The sequence below is a fragment of the Phaethon aethereus genome, assembly GCF_964289735.1.
Source record: "Phaethon aethereus genome assembly, chromosome: 12".
Lineage (NCBI taxonomy): Eukaryota > Metazoa > Chordata > Aves > Phaethontiformes > Phaethontidae > Phaethon > Phaethon aethereus.
In genome coordinates this window covers 3413937-3430948 of record NC_138588.1, presented here as the reverse complement: position 1 = coordinate 3430948, position 17012 = coordinate 3413937, and the positions used below count along the sequence as shown (strand labels likewise).

The following is a 17012-nucleotide window of genomic DNA, read 5'->3' as shown; positions in this document are numbered from 1 at the left end:
AAAAACCAGCGTGCAAGAGTGGGGGGAGAGGTTGTATCATCTGGTGGTTTCAGAGCCTGCCAAGTTCGGCTGTCCCAGCTTAGCCACAGGAGCCCGTCATAAATATTTTAGTAACAGAATTATTTTAACTTTATTTTAATGAAGGGATTTAAGCTGTTCGTTCGACTTAAAATGGTTTGAAAGCAGTGTGCTTCCGTGCGCTGCTTCCCGTTCGGAAAAGACAGCATGAAATGTTAATTGGCTTCATCTAGGGAGGGAACAAGGATTTGACTTGATGGGCTTTGTGCTAACCGTCCGCCCCAGGACAGTAAGGGCGCCCAGCTGATGCCGCAGCACGGTGTGGGGCTGGGTGAGGTCCACCAGTGTCCCCCGCCTCCCCCGTGCCACCGTCAGACCTGCACCTCTGCCAGCTGCGGTCCCCAGCCCGGGGGTGACAGCAGGGTGGTGGCCTGGCCCAGCGGCAGAGGGCAAATGGGGACAAGGCGCATCAAGTGGTTCTCAGTCTGGGCACGGATGCGAGCTGGGGTTTTCTTGTTTGTTTTGGTTTGTGATTGCGTTGTGTGGGTTTTTTTCTCAAATGCGGGAACTGTTTTGAAAATGCTGAGAACTTGGCGAGGGTCAGCAGCAGAGGTATTTGAGGCATCCCAGCTGGTATTCCCTTCCGCTCCGTCTCGGCCAGGACGGCACGGGCGTGCCGAAGCCGCCCCATGGACGGGACACCAGCCGACCCGTGGTCTGGGTTTGCTGCTGCGCTGGTCCCTGCAGGTCTCTCGGCAGCACTGCGGTCGCAAAGCGGAGCTCGACCTTCTCCAACCGTCCCCAGAGCTGGTGTTGAGGGCTAGCAACCTCCAACACCGGGCAGTGGCATTTCGTGAGAACAGCTCATCTGGTCATGGAGCTCTGCTAGCAGAGAAGACCTCTGCAAGCCTGGCATCGCCATGCAACGGTGCTGCTCTCTCCCTTCCTTCCCTTTTTGCACCCTCTGTATTTCCAGGGTTGGCCATGTCCTCAGAAGACCCTGTCTTGGCTCAAATGAGTCTCTGATGAGCACCAGCACTTGCCACTCCGTTGGTTTGTGCTGGGGCTTGGCAGATGAGCCTGGAGGAGCCTGTAGCCGGCTAATGCATGCGGGGGGGTGACGGGTGGTTCCCAGGTCCCAGGAGCCCCTCAGTGCATGAAGCACCTGATGCCCAGGAGATGCTTTCCTTCACCCCCCCACCTCCCCTCTCCCCTCTTCCTCCCAGGACCCCGCTGTGGCCAGGAGCAGCCGTGGAGATCTCCCCGGGGAACGCAGGCCTGCCTGGGAACCGCACTCCCACGGACGGCTCTGACACGGAGCCACAGCTGAAAAAGCATTTAGGGGGCAGGAGTGAGCCTTGACGTGGATCCCTGTTACGAGGTATTTTCCTTCAGAAGGGGGGAAAAGAAACCCCCAAAACCCAAGAGTAATGAGAAACACAGGGGGGTTTATAGCTTTCCTTTTAATCCCAGGATATAATGAATGATTTCCCGTTGGAGCAGAGAGGAGGTGGGATGCTGCACACCTTCAGAGTGCGGTCAGAACAAATATAACCTCTGTTTGCATCTCTTCGGTACCTCTCCTCTGCAGAAGCCATGAAGCCCTGCACGCAGCTGACTTGCGAGTCCACGTCTGGTAGGACCTTGCACACAGCCCATGCAGTGCAGGCAGAGGCAGGCAGCAGCTGCCTGCAGCCCCTTTCCCTCTTGGTAGGATCTAGTGTCACCTCCAAGGTCCAATGTGACACATCCCTGGACCTGGGCATGGCTCCGCAGGTGCAGAGCCGAGGCCACGTGCAAGGAGAGCATCCTGACGTGGGACGGGGGGCCACCTACATTGCGACGTTGTGGTCGCGCCTCGGCAGTCGCAGGAGGAAGGTCTGCAGGGAGCCGCTGCGTGGGAAACCTGCCCGCTCCTTCTTAAACCTCCAGGTCTCCTCCTCCACGGAGTAGAGGAGCGTCAGCATCTTGTTGACAGTGTAGACGGTGTCACCCCTGATGACGGCGGTGAAGAGGGCTCCTTTGCTGTTCAGGAACTGCCCGGGCAGGGCGGTCCATTGCCGCGACGTCAGGTTGAAGCAGTCGATGACGCAACGCAAGAAGTCATCCGAGGGGCCATTGCGCATGACGTAGAGGTTGTCACGGTGGGCCACCATGCAGTGCCCGTAACTCTGGTGCCGCTTGAGCTCAGTGACAGGAAGCCACACATCTCGCCGGGGCTCGTACTCATAGATGACGGTGGTGTCCAGTGGCTTCCACAAGCAAACGAAGATCTGCCCCATAGCTTGGGCACAGGGTGCCGCCGCACTCGGCTGCGGCAGGTCGGAAACGAATGTCCAGGTGCTGGAGGCCACGTCATACCTCTCCACGGACTTCAGCGAGATCTTCTCGTACTCCCCACCAATGGCATAGAGGTAGCCCTCATGGCCCACCAGCCTGACGTCATAGCGCAGCTGATGAGGGCTGGGGAACTCACTCCAGGTGTTGGTGTCGGCGTCGTAGCAGAAGCTGCTCTCCACCACCTGCTTGCTGGCCCCGTAGACACCGCCCACGATGTAGATCTTATTATCCATGGTCGCCATGCCGGCTAGGAATGTGCTGGCGCTCAGTGGCAGGCAGGAGAGGGTCCTCCATGTGTTGGTTTCCTCATCCAGGTAGCAGATGGTCCTGGAGAGGTCCTCCAGGAACTCGAAGGTGGGCGTGTGGGCTCCTACAGCCACGAAGGTGCTCGGCAGGAGGGCTTCCACGTAGGCCCGCAGGTCAGTGGAGAGGCAGTCCAGGTACTCCTCCAGCTCAGCGTAGCTGTCCCTGATGTAGAGCGCGGCGCAGTGGAACAGGTCCAGGAGACCGAATATGGCAGCGGCTTGGTACAGCAGGATGCAGTTGTCGGAGTTGATGGAGTGGATCAAGTACTTGGCCAAGGGCTTCACCTGCAGGAAGGCGGCACACTCGACCGCCTGGAAGGTCTCCTCGCTGCCGAGGATGGGCCTCTCGCCTGCCAGCACCCTCAGCATGGCGAGGAACCCGGCCGCGTGCAGCTCCCCCAGCCCGATCTCCTCCTGCGTGCTCTCCTTCATGCCCGAGCGGAAGAGGGCACGGAAGTACTCGCTGCTCTCCACCAGCAAGGTCTTCTCCACCCAGAATGACTGCTCCTCCACCCGGATACGCACCCGCTCCGGGGGCCCTGCCCGCGAGCCTTCCTCCTCCGGGGTCATCCCCCCCGCGGGCTCAGTGGCTCCTGGGGGGCCAGCACCCGGCGCTCCTCCGTGCCGTGCCCCAGCGCAGCCCCCCCGCCTGCACCACCCTTTGATGCCTTCCCTGCGCTGCCCGGCGGCCGCCACGCCGCTGCCTTGTAATATAAATACCTTCGGCTAAAGATAGCCGAGCTCGTGACCGGGGCCTTTCAGAGGCATCCGCCGAGCTCAGCTGCCCCCCCAAAACACAGGCCGGGCTCCGGCACCAGCGGCCGGTGCGGGTCACGGCGGGGACGCCGGGCTCCATCGCGGCTCATCCCACGGAGGACGCCTGGATGCCCGGGGGCAGATGGGTTTCGCTCTCCCGGCGCTTGGGCATCCTCCCCCCGCCGCGCCCGCAGGGAGGGCAACACATTTGCGTGGCTGGGAGGAGCACGCTGCTGCGCTATTATTTAATTTTCCTTAACAGAAGCGGGTTTTAAGGCCACAGGGAGGTTAAGCAATGACAGCGAATCGTGATGCCGTCCAGCCCGGCTGTGGGGAAGGGGCTTTGCCACACCCCGAGCGTGGCCACGGGCAGGGAGAGACCCTTACGGGGCTGTCCCCTTTGCGACCCTCCCAGGTAGGAGGCATCGAGCAACCTGGGCAACATCCATCCCGAGTGCCAGGAGCCATAAAGCAGCCTATGCTTCGTCCAGGGATCCCAGGGCAAGAAAAAATGAAGTGCGGGACCCCCTTCTCTCTGCAAAACCCCCCTCCAGCCACAGGGCTCGCCCCCCACTCCCCCGGAACGCCCGGCCTTGGGCAGACACAACCCCCCGTGACCCACAAGAGGTTGACGGTGAAGAAAAGCGTTGTTCGTGGCACGTCGTGGCATCAGTGTGCTGTTCACAGGTTTTTCTGGCTAGGAATCCCACCGCGCCTCCGCCGCGGGGTGCCGAGGAGGGCTGGCAATGGGGCTCGCCTGGGCGGCTGCTCCCCGAGTCTCCCCATTGCCACGTGCAGCCAGTGTTTAGTTTTGATGCATAATTTAACCCGAGCAGCCCACCCTGCTGAAGGTATAATTTTTCCTCCCTCCTTAGCCCGTCATCCCAGCAGCCGGGAGCTCCTGGGGCACCGCGTGACAGCAAAGCCATTGCCCCAGGATCGTGGCCCCAGCAGGTTCCCCCCAAAAAATCTCAGTTTAGGGGAGAAGGAGAAGGCTTTGCGCTTGTGTTACCGTCATTGATCTGTACGGGTACCCAGCTTAAAATGCCACATTTAGCTCTGATTGCTTTTAAGCATCCTTGACCTGTGTCCAAAAGGGGTCCCCAGAGGGACTCTGCTTCCCACAGGGGAGTGATCCCCATCCTCTTCATCCTCCCCATCCCTGGGGCTCGCAGGGACTTCCACACTCCCAGACTATTTTGGGAGGGTTTAAAAATATCCTCCCTGCATTAGCGGGCAATAATCCCAACGGCGCAGCAGCCCCGCGTGGCCGCGGAGCAGCCTTAGCCCCCAGCCCCGAGTATGGCCCCCGCAGAAACCCCTCGGGACCGGCCCAGGGGCCGTATCCTGCGGTCCCGGGCGCTGAGCCCCATCCCAAATGGCTGCGATTGCCATGACAACGCTGAATTCAGCCTCCGCCACCTACTCGGGCTCCGAGCCCGGTGGGTGCCGGCTGATGGCTCGGTGCAGGCAGCAGCGGTGAGTACTCCCCGTTGCTCCCCTCCCCGCCTCGGGATCGTGCCTTTTGGGTGGAAAAAGGGTTGGTTTTTTCCCCTGCAAAGTCTCTGCCAGCAGCAGAAGGCGTTTGTGCTCAAATGCATCTGAAAGAGCCGGGCGAGGGGTGGGCAGGAGGGTGGCTGTGCTGGCAGCAGCGCTCCCGGGTGCCACTGCTGCCTGCGGGAGGTGTAATGAGTGCACGGGCCTCAGCCAGGGAAGCGGAACTGGGCTTTTGCTAGCTGGGGGCTCAGCAAGGTGCTGGGACACGGCAAGGCGGCCGCCGAGTGCAGGTATGGCGGGTTTCGGGGCTGGGGGTCCCTGCCCGAAGCCCCGGGAGCTCGGGGGGCCGGTGCATGCCCCGCTGCGGGGACCATCCTCGGGGAGGCCGGGGCAGTGTGTCCGGCCCGGCGCCGGCGCGGCAGCTTTCCTTACAAGGAGTTTGGCTGGGGCCCGAGCGGCGGGAGCCGCGCTCGCCTCCGCCTGCCTCATTCATCGGCAGCCCCGGCGGCGCAGGGCCCGCTGCTCCCCCAGCCCCGGCCCCCGCGTACCCCGGCGAGCCCCGCGGCTCCTCCGGCGGCGGGTTTTAAGGTGGGAGGCGGCGTTTTTCTTCTCTTTCTGGGGTGCGGAGGGGTGGGCAGAGGGATGGGGGGGGTCCCTGTCTTTGCTCGCGTGGGGTGTTGGCCACCAGCGTGGGATGGTGATGCTGGCTGCCCTGGCTCCGGGATGCGGATGGAGGAGAGCGGATCGCCCTCCTCGGTTCCTTCCCCCAGGCTGGGGGACCCCACGAGCCAGGCAGCGAGCAGGTGCCCAGCCGGCATGGCAGCGGGTGCCCCACGTCCCCCCTGCTCTCTCCCACAGGACGGAGTATGTCCTCGATGTTCGGCAAACCCCGAGCCGGCAGCGAGCGGCCGTCCCAGAGCCCCCTCACCGAGTGCAATGTGGCCATCCTGGGGTGCCAAGGGGCCGGCAAGTCAGGTGAGACGGGCGCCCTGCCGCCACGGGGATGGCCGGGCATCGGGGGGGGTTGCTGGGGTGCCGGTGCTGGGGGGGACGCCCGCCTCACCCGCCTCTTTCACCTCCTGCAGCCCTGACCGTGAAGTTTCTAACCAGGAGGTTCATAAGCGAGTATGATCCAAACTTGGGTAAGACGCTTTCTCCATGAGTGTTTCCCCCAGTTGTCCCCCCATGAGCTCCCATAGAGCATCCTTCCCATCTCCCGCATTTCCCACGAATATGGCATTTAAGGGGAAAAAAAAAGAAAAAATCCCCACCCAGAATTACATGAAAAACAACAGAAAGGCTGGATTTGACCCAAACCCGCCTGTAAAAACAGAGGTGAAAGCAGTGCCTCTCTCCATGGGCATGTCCCACGGGGGAACGCCAGCTCCTCGCATCACCCCAAAGAAACTGCAAACCAAATTATTGGGGGTCCTTGGGGAGCACCTCGTGCCTCCTGCTGGCTCCGGGGGGTGTCGGGCAGGGGAAGGGCTGGGGGAGCGAGCCGGGGCTGCGGAGCGGGCAACGCCAGGGGCTGCGCTTTGCAGCGAGCGGTTCTGGGCATTTTTTTTTCCACTCGTTTGAGTAATTAATAACTATTTTCCTAGGCCTGACTCCAGGGCGTGGGGAAGAAACATAAATGATTTATCAGGGGCATTAAGGAGATATGGACCTTGTCCAGGAACTGACTCCAGCCCCTAATAACTCAGTGACTCTTAGGAAAGAAGGATAAATCCTTTCCTCCGCAGATCTTTTTTGGGAATGTGGTTTCATCTTCCCACGTCAAAACCTTTCCGAAACGCATCCATTAGGACCCGGCTGGGAAAAAGCATCTTCCTCCTGGGGGAACGGCTGAGCAGCTTTCCCTGCCTGCTCTCCTTCCAAAAGAAAGGGGTGCTCTTTTTGCCTGATTTATTGGGAAACAGCCCCGGTGTCAAGCCCCCAGCTTGCTTTATCTCTCCAGGTCGCAGCATTTAGATAAGAGCTGAGCCCTGGGCTACTTCCCCTCTCTCCTTCTCCCGCGGGAGCCCACGCTTGCAGCACGCAGGGGGAAATAACTGCTCCCAGCTGGGCTTGCCCAGCAGCATCACTGCCAGCCCCCCAAATAATGTTGTCTCAGGAAGGAGTGAGGTGGGAGGCACTGGTGGAGGATGCTCCTCACTTGGGGATGAGCTTTTTTCACGGTGCTCCAAGCATCCAGGGCTTTGCTCAGCTTTGGGGAAGATAGGACACCCCAGCCCATCCTCACAACCACCCTTCTCCTTGCAGAGGACACCTACGCCTCGGAGGAGCTGGTGGACCAGCAGCCTGTGCTGCTGAAGGTGATGGACACCGCCGACCAGGTGAGGCACCGGGGCACCGTGGGTGCCGAACGCCCGGCGTCACCCGGCTGGACCACGGCTCAGCCGCTGCTCTCGCACCCAGGACGGCCCCGGGAACTGCGAGCGCTACCTGCGCTGGGCCAGCGCCTTCCTCGTCGTCTACAGCATCGATGACAGGAAGAGCTTCGAGGGCTGCCAGCGCTATCTGGAGGTCCTTGCCCTGCACGCGAGGGGCTGCCAGCGCCGCTGCCCCGTGCTCCTGCTGGGCAACAAGCTGGACATGGAGCAGTACAGGTACCGGGTGTGGGACAAGGCTGTCTTTTCCTGGTGGGGGAGAGCTCACAGGTCCACCCCATCCCTCCAGCTGGGATGCAAAACCCAAATCTGAATTTTTTTGTGGTTCTTTCCACCCCCGTTGGTAGTTGCCACGTCCTCCCACAGCTCCGAGGTTCCCGCTGTCCTGCCCGGGGAGGGGGGATGTGCTTATTTTGAGCCCATTGGTATTTTCAGCGGGATGTTTTTCAGCTGCATGGTAAGGCAGCGTCACCGTCCCTGGGCAGGGCTTGAGCCCGCTCCAGCTCCTCGCTCCCCTCTGGATGTGCCCTTTCCTGCCCCGTCCCCGCTGCCAGGACTGGATGTCCCCGGTGTGTTTTTCTGGCCCTTCGTGCCGCTCTTGGGGCCGTGCCAAGTGTTGGTCCCATGGGTCTTTGAGTCACACACGTTGCTGAACCCCCCATGCATTGCTGAACCCCACCTCGCTCCCAGCGCAGATTCTGGAGGGAGGCGTCCCCCTCCCCATGGCGAGGACCTGCCCCATCTCCTCCCCACTTCCCAGTGCGACGCCATCACATCCAGCCCCCTGCATCCCTGGCACACGTCCCCGCTTGGCACACCCGCCACGGGAGGTTGCATGATTCCCCGGGGACCCACGCAGCCCCTTGCTCCGAGATTTTGGGAGAGGAAAAGTCCTTTTGGAACCACGTCCCCTGCTTGTCACCCAGGAGGGGTGACAAGCGGGTGCTGCCTTGATGCTCGCTGGGAAGCAGGCACAGGGTGGGGGGTCCGTTGCTCCCCGCCTGCACCCCTCGCTCCCCTTTTTGGGTAGTTGCAGCGCCTCAAGGGATGCTGCACCCGTCCCCTCCGCTTCTGCCAGGCAGGTGCCCGCAGCCGAAGGGATGTCCCTGGCGAGCAGGTTTGGGTGCCTCTTCTATGAGGTGTCGGCATGCCAGGACTTCTCAGGGGTGCAGCACGTCTTCCACGAAGCCGTGCGGGAGGTACGGCGCCAGGCGGAGCAGAGCCTGTCCGTCCGGCCGCTCTTCATCACCGAGGAACGTTCCTGCCTGCCAGTGGCCACACCGGTCCCCCTGCCCACCCGCCACGGCTTGGCCAGCTGCACCTTCAACACCCTCTCCACTGTCAACTACAAGGAGATGCCCTCGGTGGCCCAGGCCAAGCTGGTCACCGTCAAGTCTTCGCGGGCTCAGAGCAAGAGGAAAGCTCCCACGCTCACCTTGCTGAAAGGTTTCAAGATATTTTAGGACGCGTCCCTGTGGGCTGCGGAGGGGGCGGCGAGACCCTTGTCCCCCCCAGCTCCACGAGGGCTGAGAACCATCCATGATGGACTCATGGGCACTGCAGCAGCTGCTGGTGGACGGTGGCCCTGGTCCCTGTGCCGGGGCAAAGCCTGCGGTGGCAATTCGGCAAGTGGACGGGGTGCTGAGAATCCGAAATTGGCTGTGGCATCGCTCCGCCTGCCGTCCCCCCTGGCCAAGCACTGCTGTAGTGTTTGCTCCCTGTCCTGCTGCCGGCACCAGGGGCCAGCTCAGCTTTCCGTGTGGATCTGGGCAGCTCCTGGAGCAGCCGGAGCTGAGGGCAGCGCCGGGAGGGTGAGGGATGTCCTCAAGGTCTCCCAGCCGGCTCAGGCACCTGGTGTACAGCGATGGGAGCCCAGGGAGGGGGAACGAATCATTAATCAAGTATGGAGGGACCTGTCTCGTTCATCTCACAGGTCCCTGACCGAGCAATAAGTAGGAGGATTTTTTTTTTTTTTTTTTTATCTGAATGAGAAATGTGCAGACATTGTTTCAGCCGACTAAAGGCCTCAGGTATCCTGAAGCCGATTCCCATGCATTGAAATAAGTCATACCAAAATAGCTGGGTTTTAACTATAGTGTTCCTTTTTAAAGGCTTTGCAAGGAGAGGTGCTTCATTGATGAGGACACACTCCGAAAAGCCTTTGTTTAAAAGACTGATGTATTTCCAAAAATGTCTTAAATTATTTCACAGCTTCTACATGTGCCCGGTGAAGGGCGAGAAGTGAATCCTAAAGCAGACCAGGCTCTACTCGTGCCCAAGCCAGGGCCAAGGGCTGTGCGTTTGGTTTCATTTTGCTGTATCAGGTTAAACGTTCTGCTTCTCCCTGGAGTTGCAGTTACTCTGCAGAGTAAAATATCCATGTGTATATTTGTACATATATACATATATATATATGACTTTACTGATAGAGAGAGATATTCAATATGGGATTTCGATCAACACTTTGGAAAGTATTTTAATAAAGATGATTTCTGAAAAGAACAAAAGCGCCTCTGCTTCAGTGTGGCTGTTTTCCCGACGGGACATGACAGTGCGTTCCCTGGCTGCCTGCAGGAAAAACCTCCCGGCCCAGCTCCCAGCCGTTTGTGGCGGAGGCAGGCAGCATCTGTGGGAGGGGGTGAAGCTGGTGCGGGGAGAAGGCTGGACGTAGCTGAGAGCAGTGGGTAAAGACCAGCCAGCCGGGAGCTGAAATGAGGGAGGCATGGGTTTGCCTTGAGTCCAGAGCCACTTCTGCTGGTGCAGGTCTGCTGCTTGCTTTTTTTTTTCCTCTCTTTTGTTTTCCCAGGCTAAACTGCATTTTTAAACTTCCATCACTATGAATTGAGACATTCTGATACATTCCTTAGGGCCCAAACGGTTTGACTTCAGCTGCCGTTATATGGCATGCTCAGATGTCTCTGTGTACAGAGACGTGACAGTCCCGTCCTTCCACTGGACCACCACTTCTCCGGATCGCTGATCCTGGGGCACTGGCTCCTGCTTTCGCGGTTCGGCCGGGCTGTATTCCTGCACAGGCATCAGGGCTTGCTTGGCTTCCAGCTCAGCCTGCTGGGTGGTTTGCACTCCTTCTCTGTACATGTGGATCTTCCTTTGCCTGCAGGGAAGGCATAAAAAGGAAATGCGGAGTGAAACCGTGAGTCCAGTCCACATCTGGGGCCAGGTGTCTACCCCTTGGCGATAGTTACATCCATCTTTCACACCTTGGCCTGGGGAACACACGAGCTGCTTACAGGCAAATCCCACCAGCTGCACTGTGTCCTGTAAGTGGTCTGAAGTGTTTGAATACGCGCAGCCACGGGGTTTACACTTGGAGAACATCGCCCAAAGCGAGGCAGTAACACCCAGCAAGCCATCGTTGAAATGAGAGCATGGCAGACTTGTAACATTAGCTCTTTTTCTCTCATTTTACGATAAAAACTCTGACCCAGATGCAAGTTTTCTTGCTGTAGGAGACAGCAAGTTGCTCCTCAGCTGCAGGGTTTTTGTGCAGCAGTACAGCCCAGGGGAACATCGTGGGAATGCAGACTCTGCTCTAGAGTCCCTATACACCCCTGTACTTACAGGAGAGCACCTCACACTACACACATGTAACGTCACTTTCCTCCAAACAGACCTGTTGGGCTGGGCAGAGCTGTTGCAGAGGCTTTCCCGGTGAATATCCAGGGCCCAGAGAAGTGAAGTGGCTCGTTACGAGTGACAGAGGAGGAGAGCAGGGAGTCAGGCAAGGTTTTACGATGAAGCACAGTTCAAAGGGAGTTTTTCTTTGCTCTTCTCCCCATCACTCAGGGCTTGTTCTTGCCTGAGATGTTCTTCAGCATGCTGCCCTGCCCTGCCCAACTGCCTGTGGGGGGGGTCTCAGCACACCACCACTCACCAAAAGATCCCCAAATTTTCCTGACTCACCTGTTTCGCACAATGTTAATGGCCAGGAGGAGAAGACCCAAAATCATGGACACAAAGGAAAGTGCAAGGATGGAGTAATTCCACGTTGACGCTGGGGAAAAGCACGGAGAGGCAGCGTTAGCATGCACAGAGCAGTGTGGCCTGCAGAGTCCAGCCAACTTGTTTCCTGAGGATACCCAAGCTCAGAGTGCCATGGCTTGGCTGCAGGATGAGGGTAGAGGTGCTGGTGTCCAGCTCAGCACCCAGAGCAGAGTACCTAGGTCACATTTTTGGAGAAAATAACTCAGGCAACGTTCCCTCCCTGGGCAGGAGACTTACACAACTGCTTTCTGCCACTCACAGCCCCTGGCCTTGGGCTCTGTATCTCTCATGCTGGTCACATCTGCCACACATGGCTTTTCAACTTTGCCTGAGAGCTGTGAGCGGCTGTGCCCGAGGGCAGGAGCAAGGCTGAGTGCTGCAGCATCCCACCATGAGCGCTGCTAGAAGGGTCCCTCCGCTCTGCAGCCTTTCTCACCACTGCTACACTCAGGGCAGGTAGATTTTGCCTTGGAACACCGGCTGGGGTGTGTGGCACAGATGGTAGCAGACGCGCCATCCTTCATTTTTGTGGCTTTGAAGGTGACCCTTGGGGCGCTGACCTGCTCATATCGACCTGCTCATATCGACGTGCTCCCTCCACCCTGCCAAAATCACTGGTCATCCCAGACCTTTGCTCTCCTGCCAGGCTATGACTGGAAAGAGGCTGAACCCCTCTCTGGGAGGAGACACTATCTCAGCAAAGCCTCATGCCTGTCTTCACCCATGGCCTGCTGCTTGTAGAGGTGAGACTGAGCGTTTATATATCTGGGGTAAATCCCCTCCTCAGGTAATTCCCTCGGGCATCTCCATTAGGCAGGAGGGTTAACAGCCAAGGAGCGTGCATCTCTATTTCAGCTCTCAACCCAGGAAGGTCAATGGGACTTACGGTCTTCTCTGCGGAAGAACCAGAGCAGCTCCTCCAGCTCTTTTTGGTCTATACCCAGCGCAAGGGTCGCGTTGCCTGCCATGTGGTCATACATGTGTGTGCTGGCAAGGGCTGCAGGGAAGTACCTGTCTTGCTCTGCCTCAGCTGTGGAGGAAAAGAGCAGAAAGATGCAATGGTTGCTCACTGCAATACTTCAGGCTAGAAATGGCCTTCCCCTTGGGTCCCAGGGTGGTCCAGCACTTCTCTCCAAGCAGGCAGAACGTAGTCGTGAGGGCACAGCCTTATCTCACGCACCAAGAAGTAGAGAGTGTTTCTGGCTCACCCTGCAGATCCCATTATGATGGGGCACCCAGGGCTGGAAAGACCCCAGGACGCCGACTGTGCCTTTCCACATTCCCCAGCGGCACGTGCATGTGTACCACTGGTCCCTAGGTATGCGGCACTTACCTGCTTTCTCCTCACACACGCTCCTGTCTGCAGCATCTTGCCACTGGGCCCTGAGGCCTCTCACATTATTGAGAGCGACTCCTTTCCTGTTTGCCACCAGGAAGCCCTGGCTGCTGCCCAGAGGAGAGAGCACCGATTTCAAGCAGTCCCAGCTCGTGTAGCCCACGCTGCTGCAGAGACTTGTTTGCACTCTGTCAGCCCCCACCACCGAGAGGCAGCTCTGCGTACCGTGATTCATCAAAGAATCACCTTGCCAAGACCAGTCCTGGAAATCTGACTCCGGATTACAGTCCTCCAGCAATAAATTCCCATTCATCGGGCTGGCTTGTAAACACAGCTTGACTTTAGCATTTTTCATCAAAAAAGCTTCAGTGTCTGCAAAGAAACCAGCATGTAAGTGTGGCCATCCCCTGAGCACTGGACATAGACGCACACACAGTGTATAAGGCAGATGGGATCGAAGACCATTTCATGAACTGGGAAATCAGTGTAGGGCAAAAGGCATTCAAGAGGCAAACTGCCTCCCGTCCAGCTTCTCTCTGCCAAGGCTGCTGGGCTCATAGCCGAGCTTTCCCTAACCCACGTTTCTCAGCAAACAAGGCTCAAGCACATCCTTTTGGGTGTGTTCTGGGAAGGCCAGCTAAACTGTCCTTGCGACTGGTGCTGAGCTCTGTTTGAAGCTGTAGCTGTAGCTGTATCCCAGAGAAGAGATGACAGTAAGCTCCCCTTCTAGACCTGAGCTCTGCTGGGCCCCTTGGTGTGCTGGCTTGTGCCATGCCCACAGCGCTGCGCAGCCTGGCCCGCACTTAGCCCCTTCCTGCTGTTCCTGGGAGGTGGGAGGCTGCTCTCCTGAGTTGTTCCAAGAGGCAGTGGCGGCTCAGACCCTTTGGTGAGCTGCATTGCTGGCTTCTGCTTTCCCTCTGGGGACAGACACCCTGATGTCCTGCTCCAGCTGGATGAACTAGGAACTACCTCCAATGTCTCTGTTTCTGGGGAACCAGAGGAGGGTTTGGGGCTTAGGCCTTTCCAGTTTGGCTAACCTTAATGTGTCAGCTGAAACGTCCCTCTGCACAGTGGAGGTCCCAACAGACACTGATATTGGATTTAAAAAAATCAGATCTCTGTAAGTAAGTCAGGTGTCTTCCTTGGTGTCAAAGAGACTGCAACAGTGCTGTAAACACGGGCTTAAGGTGCAACTTTCCCCATGGTTGAGCCAGACTGCTGCTGGTGTATAATGAGGAAAACGGGCCCATAGAGAAGAAGAAACTGTATTTCCAGAAAGTTAAGGTCTTTAGCGCACGCCTTTGCCATAATACTATCTGTATGTGTTTGCCCTCAGCCAGTGAGGCGTTCATAAGATCGTACAACAATGCTGGAAACTCTTGCACATGTACATCCAGCTCCCACGAACCTGCCCTGCAATGTCTTGTTGTGACCCTTGCTGAGCCTGGTGTGGGTGAGAGCCTGTGAACAGGCACAACCTCAGCATGTGTGACCTACTTCACCCACACCATTACCCTCTAAGCCAAGACTCTACCTTGCAGCAGGAAAAATGGGATTAGCCAGAAGAACTTCATATTTGTATATGCAGCTGGGATGGATCACGCCTTCACCGGTGTTTCTTCGGTGCACAGATGCCTGGGAAAGACAGACAAGAGGTGAGGGATAACCTCGAAGTGTCTTCTGCTAGCTCCCACAGTACACTGCCACCGGCTTTATCAGTGGGAGCCCTGAAAGTTACACGAGTTATAACTCAGAGGGACTGGAGACAGCAGGCCAGCATGTTTCTCCTCTGGTGTCTACAGTAGATGAATGGAGACAAAAGCACAGTCATAATCTTTTAAATTACTCTGTGCTCATGCTGATGCACCTCCCTGCTCCAGCTCTGTGTTTAGAGAGGAGATCTGATGTACCCCTGCAGCTGTGGCACTGCTTGCTTCTGCGGACACGAGTCTGAGCTGCCAGGACAGGGTGCAGACAGACGGTGATTCCGGGAGCCATTAAGACAATATCAGAGTGGGTCTGGCACAGGGCCTGCTGCCTGGGGTTGGACCCCTTGTGTAGGTGACCCCCTGCAGCTGCTGAGAGCCAGCCCCTCCCCAACTAACCTCACTGCTTCGCTCCTTGCTCCCCTGCCACGATCCTTAGAGAATACAGACTTTGTGGACAGTGACTACCTGCTGCCAGCCCACCCATGGCAGAATAAGGGCGCGGAGATGAGGAAGCGGAGGACTCAGCTCCAAGAGGAGGAAAAGCCAGCTTGCCATTGAGGCAAAGGTGTCTCTCATGCCTCAGGGAAGCAGAAAGTGCCTCCTTGACCTTTAGTCCCTCATTTGTCAGTGGCATCAATCCAGCTTTTACGGCTGTTTGTCCAACTCCGTTCTTCAGACTCCTCTGGAGGGACCTGGCCTGCGCAGAGGGCTTTCCTGTCTGTCCACTGTGAGTTAGTTCGAGACGGTTAGGTGGGCTCTCTCCAGTGCTCCGCCACTGCTCACTGGCCTCATCTGAACCCATGTCACTCATGCGCAGGTGAATGACACCACAACACACGTGCATCCCTCAGACATGCTGGCCCCACAGGCCACGAATTATTTTATGAACGCTTAGACTTTTACAGCTGTCTGATACTCTCAATTTTTACCGGCCTTTGTAGTGTGGCCTGGCACTGTCTGAAACTGCTCCCTGGAAATCACTCAAGAGCACGTTCCACCGTGCCAGGCGTGTCAACAACGCTGCTGCTGACTCCTCAGGGAAACATTTGTCCTATCGGTTATAGACCTAATGATTGCTACTATTTTCCCCCCCTTCTCAGTGTCCTCACAATTCAAAGTTCACCTTTTATAGCCAAACTGCAGGCTTGCTCCCTGCTGCCAGAAAACTGCCTGTTGGCAATACTTTGAGGATGGGACTCTCAAATATGCGGTCCACTTTGACTCTGTATTTCAGAAAATATGGGTAAAGCTGCCCCCCGCAGTTAGGTATGCCAATTACCTTACTGTCCAGGTAAGCTTTAGCTCATTCACATGGATCACTCCTCAGAAAGGAGGAAATAAAGTCTTGGTGCCAATGAAATCAAGCTACAAGTCTGCTACACCCTAATAAGACGTGCCACTTGAATGTGTTAAATCTTGCTGTGCAAGGCTTCTGTCTAATCATTTGCTCGAACAGGAATATTTGACATGCATGTTGCTGATTTTCTCCCAAGGTGTTTCATAACTTGTGGGCCACCTCCTGGCGTCTGCACTAAAGCTGCCATGCACAGCAGGGATGCTTAGAAAGCTGCTACAAGTACTTTGCTACTTCATAAAGTCTTCAGAATTGCCAAATCTCCCCCAGACGTGAGAGGCCGGAATGTCTCAGGTATAATTCAGTAGCAGAAATGGATATTTATCTTGCATTAACAGGAAATTTAGGTAAAAGCTTTCAAGGGAAACCCCTGTTATTGTGAAGATCTTTTACATCTACAGCAAACTGACCAAACTAGTTTGGAAGTTTCATTCATCAAAGCTACAAAACAGAGTGTTCTCAGGCCAGTGTATCTACCCCAGCAGAGAGCCTGAGCAGAATCCTGAACACTGCCTGCACCACCAGTTTCTCCAGTAAGGAAACAGTGAATCCCATAATTGGGCTGGATATGCTCTGGAATGCTTGGATCTTCCAGCCTGAAAGAGAGAATTTTAAGGTCATCTCCTCCAGCCTTCCCCACACGGCTGCTCTGCCCTGCTGCCCACACCCCGGTACGGGTGAGCACTTCTCCACCAACCACGCTGAGAGAGCGTGGGTGACGTCTCCCCCGTTGCTCCCCTGACAGCACATCTCAGCAGTCACTCTGGCTGCTATTGGGTGGGGATGACCCCTTAGATCCGGGCCTCAGACAACTCTAAGCTGTGGACTTTGGTCTTCCAGCCCTCTGAAGACACCCAAGACCCTTCTGAGGTTGCTTCCCAGCTCAGGTACAACACAGGAAGATCAAACAAGAGAAAGCTTGTGCATTTTATGCTTGTATGGAAGAAAGAACAAAGAGGCCAACACCTCTCAAGGAAATATTTTACCTGTGTTATTTTGAGTTTATATTTACACCTGAATGATTTTGTAATTTCTTTCATTTTGTAAATGGGATTTTCACATCAGAAGCTGCAAAATTTATATGCTGTGCATACTTCAGGAACAGAGAGTCACTTGCCAATACTGTCCCAAATCCTCTTGTTCAACATCTGTGGACTTTGGTGGCATCCTGTGAAATCTCAAGAAAGTATAGAAAAATGGCAACTGACTGCTTTTGGCTCTCCATATTGCTCCCAGCACTTAAATGGTAAAATCCTTCCTCATGATGGAAGCCTTTGGAGATACAAGACTCACCAGATG

General features: G+C 56.7%; 2 protein-coding genes across 2 annotated transcripts; one reads left to right on the top strand and one right to left on the bottom strand.

The window, feature by feature from the left end:
* Positions 1-1850: 1850 nt before the first annotated feature.
* KBTBD13 (kelch repeat and BTB domain containing 13) lies at positions 1851-3349 on the bottom strand (the record flags this gene model as incomplete). Its single annotated transcript, XM_082005052.1, has 1 exon — positions 1851-3349. The coding sequence occupies exon 1, from the start codon at positions 3231-3233 to the stop codon at positions 1851-1853; it is 1383 nt and encodes a 460-aa protein (XP_081861178.1). The 5' UTR covers positions 3234-3349.
* A 2173-nt stretch (positions 3350-5522) lies between these two features.
* On the top strand, positions 5523-9878 carry RASL12 (RAS like family 12). The gene is made up of 5 exons (XM_082005383.1): positions 5523-5891; positions 6002-6058; positions 7182-7255; positions 7338-7528; positions 8388-9878. The coding sequence occupies exons 1-5, from the start codon at positions 5783-5785 to the stop codon at positions 8770-8772; spliced, it is 816 nt and encodes a 271-aa protein (XP_081861509.1). The 5' UTR covers positions 5523-5782; the 3' UTR covers positions 8773-9878.
* Positions 9879-17012: the final 7134 nt, after the last annotated feature.

What these genes read in the sequence shown, in the direction of transcription:
- RASL12 (XM_082005383.1), top strand. Translation starts at nt 5,783, where the DNA reads ATGTCCTCGATGTTCGGCAAACCCCGAGCCGGCAGCGAGCGGCCGTCC. An exon ending in CGAGTATGATCCAAACTTGG is followed by an intron (nt 6,059 to 7,181) that starts GTAAGACGCTTT and finishes TTCTCCTTGCAG; the next exon opens with AGGACACCTACGCCTCGGAG. An exon ending in CTGGACATGGAGCAGTACAG is followed by an intron (nt 7,529 to 8,387) that starts GTACCGGGTGTG and finishes CGCTTCTGCCAG; the next exon opens with GCAGGTGCCCGCAGCCGAAG.